A 14,391-nucleotide genomic window follows, 5' to 3' on the forward strand; every position below is an offset into this window, starting at 1 on the left:
CTCTTGTTTATTCCCCATGCTACATGCATTTTCATGGAGGCATTTAATCTGGGCCCCTGATGAAGCTGACTTACCAGCTGGAGTAGCTGGAATTCCTTTGTGCTGGTCTGAATTCAGGTGGTGACTCATTGACCTCCAGGATCTGGGCATCTATTGCTGGCACTGGCATTAAACTGGTAGCATTGGGATGGATTGAGGTTCCCCTCACTTGGCAACTTTAGTTTAAAGCCTTCTTTGTCAGCTTGGCAAGCCTGTGACCAAAGATGCTCTTCCCATTCTCTGACAGATGGACCCAGGTTTCTCAGAGCGAGTATATACATAAAGATGTATATACACACTGCAGCTTCAGAATAACACAGTGGGAATATAAAACATGCCCCCCCTGACATGCATCTTCTCTTCACATCAAAATTATACTGAAACAAAACAAGTATTACTGTGATAAAGCTGAAGGAGTAAGGTCAAAATGATAGGGTTTTGGGGAATAGTTATGCAGGAAGCAGAAATCTCTTAAGCACAACATGGATGGAAGACAAACATTGCTGCTGATTCTCACAACTAAGAGTAAAATTTTATCAAATGATAAAGTACCAGCTGTTTTTTTCAAGCGAATATGAAATTAACAAGATACTGGGATTTAGGAATATTTCCACAGAAATTTAGGAAATGCTAGAAGCAAGAGGAATTTGGAAGAGGAAAAATGGGACTACCCATTTCTCTAACTTCTTTGATATGCACCAGTACTCCAGTATTGATACATGGTTACTGGCTTCTAGCTCCTTTCTCTCCTGCAGTCACTGTAATGCTTCCAGGCCAGAAGAATCACTGGATTAAAAAATATCTACATATATTTAGGAATTTTATATGTTTATTGTTTTATTTAAGTTTTTAGGGGGGGGAAAATGGAAAAAAAAAAAAGACAACAAACCACTCAAAAGCTAAAATGTTGGTGACTGAACACATACCAATAAAGGAGTGGTTAATGTTTTATTTATCCAGTGCAATTACATGGAATGAATCAAAATACTACCAGCATCAAACTCAGAACCCATAAAATTCAGGTTTAAAGTTAAATTAATCCAAAATCAAAGTGAAGAATAAATTTGTGGTTAAGTTTGTCAGAAACTAAAGTACAGAGATGAGGTATAGAAATTAGCTTTTAGATAATCCAGAGAACCTCTTTTATGCCTCTAGTGTACTATGAAAAAGAAATATAGTGTGGCTTTTTCTGTATGCTTTATATTATTGCTAGTGTTCATTTTAATATTTCATACTGTACATATTACAATGGCTACATATTTCTGTATTTTATTTTTTTACTTGAATAGCTACTTTTTGTAATGTCCATTATGTTATTAACGGTATATAACATAAAATCAAGAAGTAAAATTCAAAATTTACCATGTCAATGATGGCTTTGTCATTGAATTCAGAGGATTCAAGCATTAAGTCTACAAAATGTTCTTCATGATCTTCTTTAGAGTCTCTGTACATTGAAGTGTCTGTGCTTATATGTTCCAGCTGTCCTGTACTTAAGAATTTCTTGCTGGATCTTATGGTATATTCATCTTTATCACAATCATGATATCAAAAATCTAGCTAGTTAGATTTGAGCCTTTGATAAACTTTTCATAATGTCTCTGGCCTTCAAGGCCATTAACAGTCCTTTTCATTGCCTTTGAGTACTGTATCTCTTGCATTCTATGAAATATCTTTTTTTCCTTTATTTTTAATGGTCCCTGTACAAAGTAAGTTGGAGACATCTCTTAAAGGAGTTGCCTATATTTGTAGATTTGGATATGTAATTGACATACAATTATAATTTTCTCTTCCCATCCCTACCCTGCACCCCCCTCAATCCAGTACCTTTCTTATATTAATTTATTATTGGATTTTTTTTTTAGAAACCAGCTAGAACCCAGAATTGAAGCAGATAGATAGACTTTTTCATTCATGTTGTGATGCTCTAACTTCATCACAAGTTTGGCCCAGATAACAATTGGTCCCAATTTTTTTTTTTTTTTTTTCCCTGCTAATAGTGTATTGTCAGTGGAGTTTGCTACTATCTGATCAAATAAATGGGAAATGGGACAAAATGGCTAATTCAAGGAAAGCAAACAAACAGAAAAAAAGGAGGTGGCAGTATTCTGTAGGAATCTATGATCCCCTAAGGTGAATGAATAAGTTAATCCTCAAACAGAGGTAACTTTGAACATAAAGACAGAGTGAGGTATCTTGAGTATTTGTTGAATTAAACCCACATTCTTGTTAATTTTGTTGAAATTTGGAAAACATGATCTGTAAAATTCATAAACAAAATCAATAATCCAATTAATAGATAAAATTTTACATTAACTATATGTTTAAATAATTTATACAGTGCTTTAAAACTAAGTTGTTTTAATTCAACCAAGTATTCTACTAAATGACTATTCTCCTGGAGCTACTAATGATTTATTCACACTTTCTTTTTTGAGACAGTAAAGGTTGCATTTTATCCAAAGAACTTGAAAATAGTAAGTCTTGTTTAATTAAAAAATTTTTGACGTATTATGTTGTGTAAGGTAACAAACAGAGTAGATATGAGTCATCTTGGGGTTTTTCTGTGTATTAAACTACAGTTTCTCATTAGTTTAGGCATCAAATCAAACTGTTTTTATTATGGGTGGTTCTTAAAATTTACTTCAGTCGCAAAGCATATACTCAAAGATAAAATTATTCTTACATGCTCCTGTAAAATAGGACTCAGTATGGTTAACAGGGTAAGCTATGTTTTCTGTGGGTTCTAAGTACTGATAAGCATTCTGATGAACCTCTGTATACAGGCTGTTATTTCTTCTTTCTCTTAGAATTTAAATATTTCTGTTTATGGTTTTGGCTGAAATGAAACTTAATGCCCCACCTGTTTAACTCAGAGGACTTTTGAACACTCTAAATAGCATTTAACCAAAGTGCATAATGGGGCATGATGGCAAGGTAATACTTGGTAGAATGCTATAGAAAAGTCATTTAAAACTTATCAAAGAGTATTGTGCTACTGGGATTTTTAAATTATCCTGAAGACTGGCGCCTGTAAATTTTAATATGTTTTAAAGGATTGTGGAAAAAATATCATCCTGAATTAAATTATAAAGGCAATTCCATAAAAAGAAAAAAGACACAACTTACAGTTAAGGGTATTTGAGCACTTTCATTTATTTTTTGAACCAGAGCTGTGTTATTTCAGTTTGTATGAACAACTGTCTTCTTTTTGTCCAAAATATACATACTTGAACACCAGCTTTTGTGAACATTTATGTGAATGAGAAATCCTGCGGTGTTATTAAACTGTTTGCATGGATAGAGTTCTACAGAGCAGTTCATTTTCTAAACCTAAATTAAGAGAGTAACTTATTTTATTGGAGGTGCAGTTATTCTGTAAAGCCCCACAGGGCTCATTCATTAACTGGGACAGCTTATTGCTGGCTAACTAGTAAGTAAGTCAACTTTAAAAGGCAGAACGTGGCACTGAATGAGAAAAGAAGGAAGTATGTATTTTCATAAAGTCTATAGGTACCTACAATATATAGTAAAACATAATTATGAAATATGTGTATAGTAAAAAACATTACATAAATTATACAATAAAAATCACGCAGATATAGCTGCAGTCCCCCTGAAAAATCTGTTGTCATGGAGAATAACTGAAACTAGTTTTTCCTTATACTAGGAATGTTGAGCACTTGTGGTATACATAAAATATTACTTTCAGTGGTGGCTGCCATTGTTTTCCCACTGTGTTCTCAGAGGATCTTCATCTGACTTTCCCATAAGTGACCTTAGCCCCATTACCCTCCCTCAGTTAATTATGCTTTTTTTTTTTAAATGCTCGTATACTGGCTCGTCACTTTACGTGATCAGGAAATGAGAAGTACTCTGACAATTGACACAATTCAGCAAGGATGTGGAAGGTTATCAATGCTTACATAGCAGGGAAAGAACAGCTGCTTCTTTTATAGATTTTTTTTTCCTTCCATACAATTTCACTGACTGACTCCATACCCTTGGATGGGTGTTCTGCATAACACATCATATGCTAAACATCTTGTGAAATCATACAGGGACAAGACTTGATTGCATGCATAAATCTTCCCCCTCTTCTCCTTTCCTGCCCTTGCATACTTGCTTCTTCTGTAAGGGAACCCGGGACCAAAAAGAAGGTGCTGCAATACACTCTGATGGGCTCTCACCCGGGGCAGCCAGGCATGGCTGGAGGTCCTGTGGAGCGCACCTCCTCATGGTTTTGATACAGACATTGTTCCAGCCTGTTTGTATTTTAAATCAGTGCAAGATTCATTCCCTAGTCTCACACTTGCCATTTGTTAGAAAAATAGCCACACCACATGTAAGGGCAGGTCTTCCGGTCCTATCTTTTAGGAAAAGAAGAAAAAAAAAAAAAAAAACAAAAAAACACAACAAAACCAAACCAAACAAAAGCCTATTGTGGTCAGAACTGAGGCTAAATAAATCACACTAGTTATTCTGGGTAAGAATAGTGGTTAAGGTGAAAATTCTTTTATATATCAGGAATTCCCAAGACATGGAATCTGTAGATAAAAATCTCATAGTTAGAATGAAGCAAGGCTATTGATAACCTTAAAATATAACTGAAAATCACATACAACTGGGCTCTTTGTTCTTTTGGAAATGAAGTTCCATCCTTTGTTTATAAAAATATCAGTTAATAGACAAAACTATTTCCCTTATTTGAAGATACATATAAACAGAGCAGTATTTAGGAGAAGGTATAATCTGTTAGGTCATTTAAATTGCTTTCTGTTTTGTTTACGCTAAACCTTATTACATGTAAGTGTGACCAAACCTCCAAACTTTTCCCATGTAATCTGGTAAACATATAAGATCTTGCTGAAATTAATCCGTAACTGTTTGTCTGCTATGTGTGTAACTTTAAGAGTCTTTTTCTTGAATATACAAACTGTGAAAGCCCATGGCATAGTTTACCAACTCCTTGTATTATTTATCATCCTTATTGACAATAGGAAATATATGTTCTTGATTCAGAAGTTATATATTTTTATTTTCTCTCTTGCTGCTTTTTGAGTGTTTTTTCTCCTTATGATTTAAGTTCTAATGTTCAAGATAAGATAGATGATTATACTATTGCTGGTTCCTTGTGCTTTGTGAGCAAAAGTTGTACAAATATATAATGGTATCTTTTCCTAGCTTGTTGAATAAGCAAGTCCTGCAGTGGGAACACTGACATGGCAAATTCACAACCAAATTAGATATGTAATGTGCATTCAGTAATGTATATATAAATTGTACATACCCTTGTGCTTTGAACTGAGATTATATAGATTTTTCCTCATTATCCTGCAAAATGGCAGCATGTTAATATATAACAGTGAATATTTGTAGCTTTTGACATAGTAAATTCAAATATCAAACATCTAGCTTCATTCTTTTTGAATTACATACTGAAACTGCTTCTTTTCACACACTAGTATTCAGTTAATCTAGTATGCTTTGTTGCAACAAATAGCACATAAAGAATTCAAATGCAATTTTACTAATCAAAAAACAAATCTAGTTATCTGTCATATTTCTGTTGATAGGGTCAGTGAAATAAAAAATGGGCATTATTCTAAAATGCTGTTAAAGAGTGATTAGTCTTTTCCTGGTATTTCCCTGAAGTACTATAGATTTTGAATCTCTGATGAAGTGATTGCAAGCCTTCAGTATTGTGCTTTTCCACTGTGTACCAGTGATGTCTTTTATTTCAACATTGTTTTCCCTTATAAGAATAACATTTTTGTCTTTTATTTTCCCTTGAGTCACAGGAGGGAAAAATAAACAAGTTACCTCTTCAAACCCTAACTCCAGTGCCACTGTCAAAATGCATTTGTGTAGTAAGTGACCACTTCTTTTCCCCAAGGCCCATTTAGTCACCTCCAGAATGTGCCTGCCCTTCACAGAAACAGAGGATAAGAGAAAAAGAAGATTCCTGTCTTAGTATAATGGTAGCTACTGTAGCTTTAGGCTCTCCCTTCAGTGTAACACTGATTGGAAATCTATAGAACCCTTTAGTGAGATACACAAAAATAACAAAAGGATAATTTAAAATAAAATTAGATGCTTGCCTTAATTTTCTTTCAAATTTTCTTTTGTTTGTTTTTTTTTTTTTTTTTTTTTTTTCCCCTTAATTTGATAAGTTTTCTAGATATTTCTTGTTATAAAATATGTTGGCATTTATAAGCTTCACTCAGTGCACTGCAACCACAAACTTACCCATTTTGTACAACAAAGCTTCCAAAATAATTAGTCTTTAAAAAAGTTAGATCTCTAACAACACCTGAAATTATGCCTTCTTTTACTGTTAATGTCCTTTGATGTGAAATAATTTCTGAAAACAAAAGCAGATATCTTTTTCCTCTCGGAAGCTTTAACCCTCAAAAGGTCAAGCCTGATTCATTATTAACACATTTAACAAACTGTATTTATGCTTAGAGGTGCTTCTCTTTTTTTTTTTTTTTTTAATAAGAATACAGAGAAACAAAGAACTATCTAACAGAAATAATGTTAACATAAGTGCTTTTTTTCCTTAGGCACAGATAGCAATATTTGCCTTTTGTATCACAGATTTATAAGTCAGTGGTAGGCACCACAGGAAAAGAAAAATCCGTCCTACCCCTCTCTTATTGTGGCCAACATGAACTGCAAATCTCAAAAAACAGAATAAATCACAAAAAAGGAAATAAATCAAATGTAAAAATGCAAAGTAACCAAAATACAAAATACAGAAATGTGATTAAGCAGTAAATTACTTTTGACTTTTCAAAGGTAGTCATTATATATAATAAACTTCACGTGCTTATACTATTCAATATCTTGTAAAAATAGTGTTTCCACTAAAATATACTCTGTAACAACTGCTTTGAGTTGCAACTTTGTTATACATGTGCTTTATATGAATAAATGTATTATTAGAGATATTTTTAATGAAACTAAAACAAAGTGTTGGACTCTGGTGCAGCTTTGTTGGTAGGAATTCAAACTATGTTCCAGGAGGGTAGCCATAATACCTTTTATTTCTCTTCACTATTTGGTGACTCATACTGAAGTTTCCGATTTTATATTATTTTTTTAGTTTTAATTATGTCATTTCTAATTGAGCTGTTTGAAAACTTACTGTTTCTTCTGACAATCTTAAACAACCATAAAATAATTTGTATTTATCATAAAAGAATTATTTACAATGAGGAACTAGTGTGAGTTTTTCAAGAAATTATATTTTGATATTTGTTGAAACAAGTATGCAATGCAGAGAAACTGAAATGCAGTAAAAAAATGTATCATTTACCCCTTTAGTGATTTCAAACAACGATGAAACTGTGATTTTTCCTAAAATCGTGTTATTTAGAATGTGATTATGTGACAAAAGCCCAGTAAGCAGTATCTGTTTTTCTTGTCTGTTTCAAAGAAAGCTTGTTGACATTCTCTGAACAAATCTAAAATCTATTTGCACTTCAATCAAAAAAAGAAAAATAACAAACAAACAACAAACCCAAACAAACAGTAATTCTATCATTTCTGCTCCTAAGGAGAACTAAGTAATGACAAAAATATTATGTTCCAAATTCAGAAATTAAGTGATGCTAACATGAAATTTACAAAGAGTATAAAAGTAGTGTAAGCAAGGCACGCAGGAAAGATTGAATTAATAGAGGAAAGATTTACTATAAAAGTAAATGGATATGAATGGGGTTTATGGATTATTTAATTTAAAACTGTCATTCATATAACATCTTGTTCAATTTAAATCCATTTATGAAAGCAAATGAAATATGAGCCCATGTCTGTGTTCTGGAGAGAATTTGAACATGGTTTTTATCTTTTTCTTTTCTTTTTTAAATTATTAATTATATTCTTATTTTCTTAGAACTGTTTGAACAAATACAAATAAAGCAGTAAGAAATGTTGATGTTAGTTGTGCTTTTCATTAGATGGTTTTGATTTTTCTTTAATCAAACATAATAACAAATACTTTAAAATCTCTGCAAAGTGTTGTTTTTTTTTTTTTTTTTAATAATCTTCAACTCTCATTTCCTTGTTGAAATTGAATGTTCTTTGTTTTTTGTCCCATCTCAATAGTATTCAGAGCACTGATTGCTGAAAACCTTGAGAAATGAGGTGTACACTGCTGGCAATATGACCCTAGAAAAATCATTTGAGTTAAAATCAAAACACTTGCTATTTGTTTGGGTTTTTTCTCATAGTCAAACTACCAAATGTGGAAACGTAAAATAGTGGCAGCAAGACCTTCAAAGAGAAATTTTCAAACTATGGTTAGGGGTATTTGTTGCTATTATTACCATATGTGATAAATGAATTTCATTTTAAGATTTCTGTCCTTTTTATAGCTAGGATCTCTCAAGAAAGAAGTTTGTGATAATTGGCATAGACAAGGAAAAAATATTTTGTACTGAATTTCCATTACCTATGTACTATATATCCTGTATTTGTACACAATGCAGGCATTCCTAAGTTTCTTATCTTGAGCACAAAATTTTCTTTACAAGCTTCTAAAACATAACAGACTTCATCCAAGGGTGCTGAGAGCTGGTGAATCTCCTTGGAAGGCCACTTTCTAGCCACTTTCTATCATCTTTGACAGTTTGTAGAGCTTAGGAGATATCCCCAAAGACTGGAAAAAAGTTGCAAGATCTTCAACAAAAGCCGAAATCTCGATCTGTGCAACTGCAGCCTGAACTTTATTTCAATTCCTAGAGAAATCACAAATCAAGTCCTCTCGGAAGCCATTTCCCAGCACATGAAGACAGTTATTGGGAACAACTAGCATGAATTTATCAAGGGTAAATCACACCTAATCAAGATGATTGCTCTTTTATAATAAATCACTAGGTCACTGGACAAGAGGAGAGTAGGGATATTACCTACCTCAACCTTATCAAGCATTTTCACTTTGTCCACTCATCTAGTGTTGGATATGTGAATATAATGTCCAGACTTGGATATAAGGTTACTATAGGAGATAACCAGATGGGTGAAAACAAACAAACAAACAAACAAACAAACAAAAGGAAAACAAACAAATAAAAACACACACACACAAAAAAAAAAAAAAAAAAAAAAAAAAGCCAAACAAACAAAAAACCTACCCCTATAAAAAACAGGCTGTATGATAGGATAGAGGGCAGTGGTTAGTGGATCATACTGTACTGGAAGCCAGGAGCAAGAAGAGTACCACAGGAGTCTACTCTGGGATATTTCATTTTGTCATTGACTGTGAAGAGGCTACGAAGTGCACTCTCATCAGGTTTGCAGACGACATCAAATTGGGAGAAACAGTCAAATATGTTCAAGAACAGTGTTTCTATCCAGAGGGACACATACAGGCCAGAAGAATGGGCTTCCAGGCGCTCTATGAAATTCAACAATGGCAAGTTCTAAGTCCTGCGCCTGGGAATGAATGTCCTGCACACAAAAAAGTCTGTGGAGTGGCTCTCAGGAAAGTCAGCTCTGTCAGGCAGACAGCACTCTGAGTGTAAGCCAGAAGCATGACTTGACAGCAGAGGTCAAAAAGCATCCTGCATTGGATTAACAGGAGCACAGATTGATGGAAGTGATTATTCTTTGCTTGGCCCTCCTTGGACTCCAGCTAGAATATTACATCCAGTTCTGAGAGACTGATTAACTGAAGTAAGTTTAGTGGAAGGCCACCAAGGTCATCTGGGGATGGAATACTTGCCCTGTAAGGAGACCCTGAGGGAGCTGGACTTGTTCAGCCTGAAGATGTAGGGTCTAGTATCAGCCTGCCCGTAGCTACGAGGAGGTTATTAAGAACACAGTCAGGCTCTTTACACTGGTATATGTTGGGAGAACAAGGTAACAATGGACATAAGTTAAAACAAGACAATTTCAGACTGGATATAAGAAAAAACTTCTTCCCACACAGACAGTCAAGCAGTGGAACAGGTTGCCCAAAACAGTCTCCATCCTGGGTGGTTTTCAAGACCCAACTGAATAAAGCCCTGAGCAACATGGTCTGACCTCAGAGCTGAGCCTGCTTTGACCAGGAGCCTGTCCTAGAGACATCCTGAGGTCCCTCCTAAGGGACCTCAGAGAAGGGATCAGGAAAGCTAAGGCACAGCTGGAGCTGAACTTGTCTAGGTATATGAAAAATAACAATAAGAGTTTCTTCAGGTAGATAGGACAACAAAAGAAGGTGAAAAAAACGCACCTGCCCTGATGAGCAAAACAGCAGATCTGGCTAAAACTCAAATGAAGAAGGCTGAGGTACTCAGGTTAGTCTTTACCAGCAAGAACTCCAGTCACACTTCCCAACTTACAGAATACAAAGTCAGAGAGTGTGAGAATGAAGTACTGCCCACCATAGGAGATCAGGTTCAAGACCATCAAAGGAACCTGAATGTAAACAAGTCCATGGGACCTGATGAGATGGATCTGAGGGTTCTGAGGGAACTGGCAGAAGTTACTAAGCCATTATGCATCATATTTGAGGTGTCATGGCAGTCTGGTGAATTTTTCACTAACTGGAAAAGGAGAAACATAAACCCCATCTTTAAAAAGGGAAAAAAGGAAGACCCAAAGAACTGCAGGCCAGTCAGTCTCACCTCGGTGCCTGGCAAGATCATAGAGCAGATCCTCCTGGAAACTATGCTAAGGCACATGGAAAATAAGGAGGTGACTGGTGACAGTCAACATGGCTTCACTAAGGGTTCATGCCTGACAAGCTTGGTGGCCACCCATGATGAGGCTACAGCATTGGTGGATAAGGGAAAAGCAACTAATGTCATCTACCTGGACTCATGCAAAGCTTTTGACACTGTTCCACATGACATCCTTGCCTCTAAATCAGAGGCATGGATTTGATAGATGTTGCAGTCCTCCCAGAACTGAACTACAACACCAGGGACTTCTCCCCACAGAGTTCCAGCTTCCTTCAGGTGTAATCACCTGCTCTGATGTGGGTTCCTCCAGAGGCAGCATCTGCTCCATCATAGACTTCCATGGGTGGCAGGGGCAGAGGCGGCCCCTGCTGTCTCAGCATGGGATAAAGGGGCTCTTAACCAGCATACCTCCTCCCTCTCCTCCTCTGTTCTTCTCCTGACCTCAGCGTTCACATAGATGTTGCAACTCTTCCTTACAAGTCCAACTCCTCATCCCAGGTTCCCCTTTTTAAATATGTTATCACAGAGGCACAGCTAATTGTCAAGGCCTTGGTGCAGAGGTAGGTCCAACTTGGAGACAGGGAAGCTTGAAGAAGCTTCTCACAGGGAGCTACCATTGTAGCCTGCTCCCTCGCTACCAAAAACTCCACCACAGTAGTGCATTCGGCTCTGGGGCCTCCAACGTAAGAAGGATGTGGACCTGCTTGAGCAGGTCCAGAGGAGGCCATGAATACATCAGGGGGCTGGAGCATCGCCCTTATGAGGACAGTCTGAGAGAGTTGGTGTTGTTCAGCCTAGAGAAGAGAAAGCTCCAGGGAGACTTTATAGCATCCTTCCAGTACTTAAAGGGGGCCTATGTGAAAGACAGGGAGGGATTCTTTATCAGGTGTGCAGTGATAGGATAAGGGGTAATGGTTTTAAACTGAAAGAAGGTAGATTTCAATTAGATATTAGAAAGATATTCTTTACTGTAAGGGTGATGAGACACTGGAACAGTTTGCCCAAAGAAGTTGTGGATGCCCCATCCCTGAAATTGTTCAAGGCCAAGTTGGATGGGGCCTTGAGCAACCTGATCTAGTGGACGGTGTCCCTGCCTGTGGCGGGGGGGTTGGAACTATATGATCTTTCAGGTCCCTATGATTTCAGTCTGAATTGCTCTATGAGTTTCTGAAATATATATTGGTGAGAAATGCTTTTTAGAAGATCCCTCCGTGCTTGTAATTACCAGTGAAAGATCAGGACAGTACGTAATTTGAGAGTATATCATAGCTGTCACAATTGTAGAAAAAGGAGAGAATCATTCAGACACCTTGCAGTTAATTCTACTGAGGTAAAATGCTATTTGGGTATGGAGAAGTCATTTTTGCATGTGTGCACCTAATATGTGTGCATATAAATGTGTATATACATGTATATATTTATGTACAGACTTCGTTTGACTTTGGGCAATTCTATTTCTTTCACTGTGCCCTTTTTTTGCCATGTCATCATGTCATTAGTTCATGAATTTAAGCTGTATTGGTGTGCTGGGTTTCTGTGGCCAGGTTTTTTGTTTGTTCGTTTGTTTTTTTTTTTTTTTTTTTTTGGTAACAGGGGAGGGGGCTACAGTAGTGCCCTCTAGGAGAAGCTTCTCGAAAGGTCCCCCAGCTACAAGTCGGGCCCACCTCTGGACAGGGCCGAGCCAATCAGCTGCGCCTCTGCGATAATGTATTTAAGAAGGGGAACCCGAGGTGGGGTTTGGGGGTAGGTGTACCTCCTGAGAAGGAAGGAGCTTTGAGCTGACTGTAACTCCCATCCTCTTTGTGGCTGGGGGAGGAGGTAGAGAAATTCGGAGTGGAAGAAAGGAGGGGTGGGGTGTCTTTTGTATCTGATGGTGCTTCTCACTGTCCCCACCTTGTCTGTTAAGTGTTGTCTTGTTAGCATTTGAATTAAAGTGATGTTTCTTTTCTACCCAGAAGGAGTCTGTCTTCTGCCTGTAACCATAATGGATGAGTAGCTCCTCCCAGTCTTCAGATGGGATTCCTTGAGCTAATTCCTATATTCTCCCCCCTCATCTCTGGGATGGGGGAGGGAGGGAGTGAGCGGCTGCATGGTGTTTTGTTGTTGGCTGGGCCTAAACCAGGACAATTGGAAAATGGACTTTGTTTACAGAGAAGGATGTTGGTCTCTGTTGCTAGTTTTAAGCGCTCACGTACTACAAGTGCTATTCTACTTACTACTATTATTGCCTAAAATTTTGCAAAATAAAGTAGGAATAATTTTGCTTGTGTCCTTTTAATTTCAAGTGCACTATTAACAGAACTCCGATTTTTCTAAGGTACTTACACAGAACTTCCTGTTTAAGAAGCTGGAGTATAAAATCAGACTCGGTGGTGCATTTCAGCAACTGTTGTTACGTAGATGATTTTCATTTGCTTAGAGTAGCGTATTGCTATTTTCTAGATGTGAGCATGTACCCAGAGGGAGTTTGTTTTACTATTCCAGAAATAAATTCCTTATTTTTTTTCAACAGAAATTGAAAAGGAAAGCTGTGGGGATCCTGGAACACCATTGTATGGTATCAGAGAAGGGGATGGATTTTCTAACCGTGATGTTTTAAGGTTTGAGTGCCAGTTTGGATTTGAATTAATTGGAGAGAAATCTATCATTTGCCAAGAAAACAACCAGTGGTCTGCAAACATACCAATCTGTATTTGTATGTACCAAATATTTTATTATTTTTTTTTGATACCTAAGATTATGATAAGTTTCTCCTTATATGTAATAATTTCTGTGATAGATTGCAGAGTTAACATGATGAAATTAATTCTGCTGACAGGATGAATTTACTTTTGTTCAGTGGTGGGTTTGCCTAATGGTTATGCCCAAGACAGGTTCTACAACTGCTAAAATATTTTTTTCTTTTACTAGCAACTATTAAAGCATCTGTCTTCATGTGAATTGATACAATGTTTCATTATTGGCTTTTCGTAAGATTCTCTAGATTTGTATGTATGATATTTCCTTAGATTAGAAGCTGCTGAATAGTAATCAAGGGTTTAGATTATTTACAATTTCCCCCATGTATTATTTATTATTATCTTTTAATGCCTAAATGATCTTAGACATTTGTAGCTCTCTTGCAGTTACATTATACAGCATAAGTAAAACCAATGTTGTCATATGTACTTGTGTCAACACCTTCCTTAACATTTCCACTAAAATAGTACAGATCAAATATATTCGGAGTGCAATCAGTTGCTTTCATCCCTGCAACTCAATTTAATATGGCTTAACTGAAATGGCTGAATGTAAAATATTACCCTGATAATAACAAAACAACTCTGCTGTCTCTCTGAGGCTAGTTAATTTCTTGTGCTTCTGTATGAACAACAAATGATAAGGGCAGTATTGACTTTCTGCCTCTTTAATGTGCTCAGTCAGAGGTCTGTTCATCTAAACAGTTCCCTAAAGGAGAAAATAAGTGGTGCCAAGTGATTAAGGATTGTTGAACATGGGTAAATTTTAAGGACTTCTGTGGTTTTCCAGTGCAACAGGATGCTCTTTTATTACCTGTGGGTTCTGCTTGATAGGTAGTTTTATTGTGGGGAAGGGAATAAGAAGATAAAAAAAACAACCCACAAACCCCTATTTCCTGGCTTCACAGATCATAACAAATACTGAATTATTCAGTTGAGGT

At 36.4% G+C, this 14,391-nt stretch overlaps 1 protein-coding gene across 1 annotated transcript in view; it reads left to right on the forward strand.

Annotated features, from left to right (window-relative positions):
- The window catches only part of CSMD3 (CUB and Sushi multiple domains 3), a 703,442-nt gene that overhangs the window by 382,080 nt on the left and 306,971 nt on the right, over nt 1-14,391 (forward strand). The window contains exon 14 of the mRNA XM_042785878.1: nt 13,225-13,407. Coding sequence (XP_042641812.1) covers nt 13,225-13,407 — 183 coding nt within the window. The remainder of the gene's footprint in view (nt 1-13,224; nt 13,408-14,391) is intronic.

The sequence above is a fragment of the Tyto alba genome, unplaced genomic scaffold (assembly GCF_018691265.1).
Source record: "Tyto alba isolate M040663 unplaced genomic scaffold, T.alba_DEE_v4.0 Super-Scaffold_9, whole genome shotgun sequence".
Lineage (NCBI taxonomy): Eukaryota > Metazoa > Chordata > Aves > Strigiformes > Tytonidae > Tyto > Tyto alba.